General features: G+C 42.6%; 1 protein-coding gene across 6 annotated transcripts in view; it reads left to right on the top strand.

Annotated features, from left to right (window-relative positions):
* The first annotated feature begins 409 nt into the window (after positions 1–409).
* Positions 410–6,978, top strand: part of CRISPLD1 (cysteine rich secretory protein LCCL domain containing 1) — an 88,328-nt gene continuing 81,759 nt past the window's right edge. For 3 of the 6 annotated variants that reach the window (XM_039379148.1, XM_039379146.1, XM_039379147.1), the window contains exons 1-2: positions 410–648; positions 1,581–1,904. In XM_039379148.1, coding sequence (XP_039235082.1) covers positions 1,647–1,904 — 258 coding nt within the window. In that variant the 5' untranslated portion in view covers positions 410–648; positions 1,581–1,646. Of the gene's footprint in view, positions 649–1,580; positions 1,905–6,978 lie in introns of those variants that run through there. The other 3 variants (XM_027732711.2, XM_039379149.1, XM_027732712.2) reach the window with 3 other exon arrangements.

Here is a 6,978-nt window from a genome sequence, read left to right as displayed (position 1 = left end):
CAGCAGGAGCAGGCCAGCTTAGCATCCTCTTGCCAGCTGCCAAGGATGGAGGCGGCCGCGGATGTGGCCCCCCTCAACCTTTTCTGGGCAATAGCTTTTGCAGGACCTAGGCCAGCTTCTGGCTGAGGCTGCGGTCCCAGCCAGCCCTTGCAGCCCGCGGGACTCGAGGCATCGATCTCCCCGGGAGCTGGTGCTGGCTCCGCCGCCCCGGGGGCGAGGGCGGGCTGTGCGGATGCCGGGGCGCGGGTGCGGGGGCCGGGGCGGGCGCGCTGCCCGGAGCGCGGCGCGTCCCGGAGCGCGGCGCGTCCCGCCCCGCGGGTGCCGGGGAGGGGTGTCCGCCTCACGTCACCGCCGCCCGCGATAAATGCCCGGCGGGGCGGGAGCTGCGAGGAGAGGCGCGGAGCTTTTCGGAGCGGCGGTGGCGACGACCCAGAGGCCAGCGGGGGAGGCGGCGGCTGAGCGCAGCGGCAGCCCCACGCCGCGGCTCCGCTGCTGGACACGTCCTTGACCGCCGCGCCGCTCCCGCCTCAGCGAGCGGGGCGAGGCCGCGCCCGCGCCCCCCGGCCCCGGCTCGACGCGGGCGTGGCGAGGAGGCGGGCGGCGGAGCGAAGCTGGCTGCGGGTAGAGCGGGCAGCCGCCGCCGGAGGGGTAAGGGCACTGGCGGGGGGCAACATCCTCCCCGCAGCATCTTCCCCGCGGCAGCGGGAGGGCGGGGGGCGGCGGCAGGCAGACCCCGGGGCCGTGGGGCGCTCCAGTCCCAGGAGAGCGGGGCCGGTGCCGCCGGGTGCGGGCGGTGGCGGCGCGCTGGGGAGAGCCCGGTCCTGCCCGTCCGCCTCTTTTTGTTCCCCTCCCAGCGGCTGGGTCCTGTGTGGCGGGATTCGCGCGTGCTCGCCCAGGGTGTAGGAATGACCGCGGCTTTCCTACCTAAAGCATTCAGTTACCTAGTAGGCGGTGTTGGGATACTGTATTCTTGGAGGTGGTGCTGCTTTTTCTGATCGTTTCCAGTGCTTTCCTTTGTTTAGGGAATAGAATAACCCCATCTTCCCCCATTTTCTTGTCCGAATTGAATACCTTTAGTTTCATCAGGTATTTTTTTGAAATCATAGAACAAAAGCTTTAATCAAAGTCATATTTCGAAATGCACTAAGAGGGGCTATTTTATATCAACTTTATTGTGGATTTCAAGTTTACATTTTGGTGATGAATGCAAGCCTTAAACTTCTTTTGTTCTTAAATTCCATTTTTGAGAGACCTTATCTGCAGTCTAATCTTCACTGATGTCTGGCTCCTTCGAAGTAGATATGAAAAGCATACTTTTTGCATTCAGGCACTGAAATGGGCATACCAGTGTAATGTATAAAACCACTTGAACAGAATGAGGTTCATAAGGTTGAAGATAACCTATCTTTCCGAATCAAGAGTGTGTACTTATTAGAGTAAAAAAAAGTAGCATCCTGCTTTCTCCCCCTACAATAACAGTGACAAACTCTGTACTAACTACAGGGTTTTTTTCTTTGTAAGTTCATACAGGCCAGTCCTTAAGTCTACAAATTACATTACTCTCTCTTATGTATTTACAGCCAACAGACGTGGAAGAAAGACTTTGTCTTGGAGCTAACTCCTGAGCATTTTTGAGATCGTTCATCATGAAGTATGTAGTACAGGAATGGCTCAGAATAACTATCTTGCTATTCATAGCTCAAGCAGTTTCTGCAATGATTCTTCCCAATGCCACGCTCTTAGAGGAACTTTTGGAAAAGTACATGGATGAAGATGGTGAGTGGTGGATCGCCAAGCAGAGAGGGAAAAGGGCTATCACAGACAGTGATATGCAAAGTATCTTGGATCTTCATAATAAGTTACGGGGTCAGGTGTATCCACCAGCTTCCAATATGGAATATATGGTAAGGAAAAACTGATAGTGACATGCAGAAAGAATTGTTGTTAGTATAGTTACTATCACTTTATGAAACAGCATAATTTCAGTCTTAGTTTGCTTGTCTTCTCATTTAAAGCATATTGCACTTTTCTTTTTGTACAGAGATGAAATGTGAGATAAAAATGCATGTTTGTGGATCAAGTATCACGTTCCATTGATATTCATGCATTTAATCTCTCATAGCTCACTTAAATTTAAGTAGCAGTTCCTCAGTGTTAGGGGCCAATTTCTAAAACTGTGGTACTCAAAATAGTTGATTGTGATTGTGGCCTAAGTTACCATCTAAGAAGAGTACTGAACTATGAAGTTTCAAAATAACATATATTCTTTCCCATGCTTCTAGGTCAGATGGAATTTCTGAGTGAGAGTCTTATAACAAGAAAGTCTTCTATTTAAATTGGCATGTGTTACTGGAGTCCTGCATGTTTCTGTGTTTAACAGATTAATAATGTAATACATAATTTCTGTTTGTATTTTTTTCTTTAGGAAGCCTCTATATTTGGATTATTATTATTAGCATTAAGTCTCCCATGTTTCTGAACTTTGATTTTATTCCGTAGTTCAAGGCTAACTTTAGCTCTCCTTGCTAAGTAGATCAAATGAGGTCATGAGAGCTTTTAAGAAGTCCAGAGTTTTGACAAGAATGGGCAATTTTACTCACATCGGCATTTTTCCTGTTTCCCATGTGGTGTATTATTTGTTTATCTATTCAAGCACCAGAGAAATAGCATTGCTATATGTCGGGTTGTTTATGTTAAATATTACACAGGTTTCATGACACTTTCCGTGACAGAGGTTTGTATTAACACACTTCAAGATGTAGATATCTTTCCCAGTCTGCACATATCCTTAAACTTTGTTTCCTGTTGTGACTTTTGTTATAATAGAGGTTAACATTTTGTTCCCAGTGACTCAAGTTGATTGATTTCTGGAAAACACAAGAAAAAGCTGTTAAGCCTTTTTGTAAAATACGAATAGGGGAGACTATTGTTTTCCCATGTTAAAAGACTGCAAACTTTTTTCTCAAGATTATGTGAAAGCATAGCTATGATTTTCAGTTATGTGCCTTTTTCCATTCCTAATGCCATTCTACATTTGCCTGTCTTACATATCTTGAAAAGAAGAATTTGGATGTAGTCACTGAAGCAAGACTTTTGACAGCTCTATACTTCGAAGATTCCTCCTGCACTGCACACACTTTGGCTTAGACTCTGTTAGGTCTACATCTGGAACAGGTTTTTGTGGTTTTGTTGTTGTTTTTTCTGCGCTCTCCAATGACCCCTGAGCCAGAGTACAAGTAGCCTGAAAAAGTGATTACCCAATTTTGATGTTGAGGATGTTATTCAGAACAGGACAGCAGCTTTCAAGAGGATGGGATTCAATTTTGGCATAATATCCAAGGGAATAAGGGATTGGGATGGGTAAGGGTTTGGGATCTGTGAATGCAGAGGGTCTGTGTGAAGGGTCAGGTCAGAGGGACTCATGAGAAGGCATGGAGAGAGGCTAAGAGTCTGGTCAAGAAGGTTGAGAAATCAGTTATGGAGGAAAGGAGCACTTGATGAATAGACGTGGTTAGGGGAAGAACTGGGACTGTCTGTGCAGAGAAAATTTGGGATCAGAAGTTTGTGGAGGGAGGTTAAGAGGACAAAAATTTGCTAAGAGACTATTTAAAAAGGCTTAACCTGTAAATGAGTGGGGAGGGAGATTGTATCTGGAGGAAGCAGGAGAGAGTCAGTCTTTGGAACTGAGAGAGGACAGTGGGAGCCGCCTGCTTCTTGAACAGAAGGAGTAAATGACAGGATTTCTGATTGTTTGCACATATATTTTTATTATACAGTTTGTGATTTTCCTTTCAATGTCTTACCAAAGGTGAATTTCAGTCCTCCAGAACAGGGAAATAATCCCCCTAAATGTTTGCCTGATGTTTAGCAAACTAGATAAGTACAAATGAAACACTTTTGTCTACTTTTGGTGTGCTTTATTAGAATAGACATGCTGGCAAAAAAATCTCCTGCTATGGGCACAGTCCTTTCCCTCTGTACTAGTGAAACTTCTCCTTATAAATACAGCTAGTTCTGCTTGGGGAAATGAAGGAGGTGGTCAAGGTCCAGGTGCCTCACTTGTCCACCTCTGTCTCTATTAGTCTGTCGTATAGTTGAGAAGTTTAGGATCTCCACTCTCTGAGTGGAGCTGGGAGAAGGAATGTGGGGGCTGTATGCTTTCATTGCACTGTTAGTCTGTAACATCTCAGGTAACCTAACAGGTGGCTCTGGCTGAAATGCTTCCGTCCTGCTCCTGCCAATAGAATGTACCAGAGTTGATTATGAGAGTGATCCAAGTACTTAAAGAATCAAGATTTTATATTTTAAAATTTACTTTTTTTCCCATTCTGAGTCATGAAACTAGTTCCATACATGGCTGAATCAGATGAGTTCAGTGCTATAACAGTTGCTGGGAATGTATAACTAAGAAATGGGAGGGATGGAGAATCACACTTAGGGTAGAACAATCAGTTATATGACTTAACTTGCAAAGTCCAGCCTTATCTTTGAGATGAGGTCTCTCTATTAAAAAAAAAAAAATTAAAATGTTGAATTACAGATATTCTGTACAGCTTTACACTCTTCCCATATGCCTTGAAGAAGAAAAGGGTACTGGGCTATCACAGTTAAAGACCTAAAGTTATTAGCTTCAGTACGATTCACAGTAGATAGGTCTAAAACATTCTTATGGTTGTCTGGCTGAACTTACTGGATGAAAAGTTCATTTTCCCAAGTACTATGGCTCTGGTGATGAGCAGTAGTGAATTCCTAGGGTAAAAGAATAAGAATAGAGCATGTCAACAGAGAGACTTCTGCAATGAAACCCCCCAGCATCCAGCAAACAGCAGCTTAGGGAATTCCTGACTCTGGTGGCATACTTTTGTGTCAAATGGAATAGTCTCAGATGGAATTTTTGTGAATCTGAGTGCTTTTGAGTTCATTTAGTTCATTTGTATTCTTTGAATCCATAGCGTCAAGTTATAAATTTAATTATGTACTGTGTGAAAAAGTACTTTTTCTTGGTTTTTTGTTTTTTTTTTTGCTTTAAACCTATTCTTTTATTTTATGCCTTATTTTACTTTATTGTGAGAAATAATTTTCTCACTGATCACATAGCTTTCTGTTGAAGAATTGTGCTTCCCTTACTCGAAAACTGTTCTATCTGAAAAACAGTTCCATTTTGTTTTCCTTCTCTGTCTGATATGGTTCTCCTGTTTTCCTTTTATTTCAAAGGAAACAAACCAAACTGTTGACAGTTATGGTATACTGCAAATTGATGTAGTTGTATTTATTTTCTTCACTTCCTAATAATTTCTAACATTCTCTTACTTTTTGACTGGCTGAATTAAAGCCAACATTTTTCATAGAGCTATTCACAATGACTTTAAGACCTTTCTAATGTCCTAAGAGGTCATTTACTACACTACAGTGTATATATAGTTGGCTGTAACCTCCAACTGTGTCGCTATTATTTTGTATGTGTTCACATTGAATGCTATCTATCATTTTGCTTCCAATCACTTAGTATTAATGAATTTCCCATCTTTATCTTGTATTTTTCCTATCTTTTTTTAGCTATCTTAAGTAGTGAGTACTATCTTGCATTCCCTTTTCTGGGGCTATTGTGATCAAGGTATACAGCAGAGGACAATGGACACATCTTGAAGGGAATTTGAAAAGTTATTTTGTATTCTTGAATCTTTTTACTGTCATTTACCATTTTTTTCTTTATCTCATGATAGCTTAATTTGATTTGTTTATTAATTTTTAAATAACTTAGGAACTCCTGAAAATTTAACTGCATTTTAACCCTTTTCAACGTTTTTGACACTTTCAAAGTATAATATATTTGGGAAGAATTCGTATTATCTATGTATTTCAGTATTGTTTTTTAACTTATCCTATGAAATTGTCCCAACAGAAATCAGTTTTTTGGTCTGCAGTTTCTCAGGATCTGCTAGAAGCTTTCTAAAATACTAACACCCATGTGCTGTTTTTTGTTGCTGTGGTAATGAGGCCATTTTAAAAGAGAGAGTGTACCACACAGTAATTAAGAAGTTTCATGATCAAGTTTTTCCAGATTCTTCAAGGATATTGTCTGCTCCTGGCAATTTGATACTGTCAATATTTTCATTTTCAGCTAATGTTTAAGTCTCGTATGTGTCCTCTACCTCATCTTCTGTTTCTTTCTCTGTATAGAAGAATTCTGGTGAGAGATCCTGCGTAAGCTCATCTGTAGGGAACAGTAGTGCAACAAGTTCTGTTAACTCCTCTGCAGTGACCTTATGACTGCGTGTTAGATCATTTCTTCCTAGACCTCTTCCTTGAATGCTGAGAGAGTTTTTTGGGTTGTCAACATTATGACTTAAATAGAAAAAAAAATATTTCTTGAGGTTATGATGAACAGTTTGTTATGAAAATGCATGGCAGACGTGTGCTGTATATTTGTTTGTCTGGATTGTTTCCTAGTAAAGAAAGGAGTAAGGAAAATTTTCTTTTTGCTATGCATATGGATTTAACAGCACTGGAAAGAGAGCAAAGAGGGATGACGTTTCCCTGCTGCCTTTCTAAAGCACCCAAACAGTACATAGCAGAATGTTGTGTGAATCATTATGCTTTCAACATTTCCCACCCTGGGCCATTGACACCAGCGTGGCCTTCACACCATATATGCACTTGGAGCACATCTGTATGGAAGAGATACTTGAGCTAGTACTGAAAACTGCAGCTGACTGCTGCTGGCAGTGTTCAGTCTGACCAGATCAGGGAGCTGCTGTGGCTCTGATGTTCTGTGGCTGCTCAGGTGTCCCTCCTTGTTCCTCTCCTGTGTTGGAGCTGCCTGTGCCTGCCCAGCCCCCCTTGGCAAAGACCTGTCCTTTAAGGCAAAAATGGGAACCATTGTGCTTTGTCATATACTTGTCAATGGTTTGTTGTGGATTGATGTGGAAGGGTTCCCTTATTCTCTGTTATTCAGTTCAGGTAGAAAGGGATTTATTG

The sequence above is a fragment of the Pipra filicauda genome, unplaced genomic scaffold, assembly GCF_003945595.2.
Source record: "Pipra filicauda isolate LSUMZ 115617 unplaced genomic scaffold, ASM394559v2 scaffold157_size4220110_pilon, whole genome shotgun sequence".
NCBI classification, from domain to species: Eukaryota; Metazoa; Chordata; class Aves; order Passeriformes; family Pipridae; genus Pipra; species Pipra filicauda.
The sequence above is the reverse complement of the archived record's forward strand: the minus strand, read 5'-3'. Positions and strand labels throughout refer to the sequence as shown.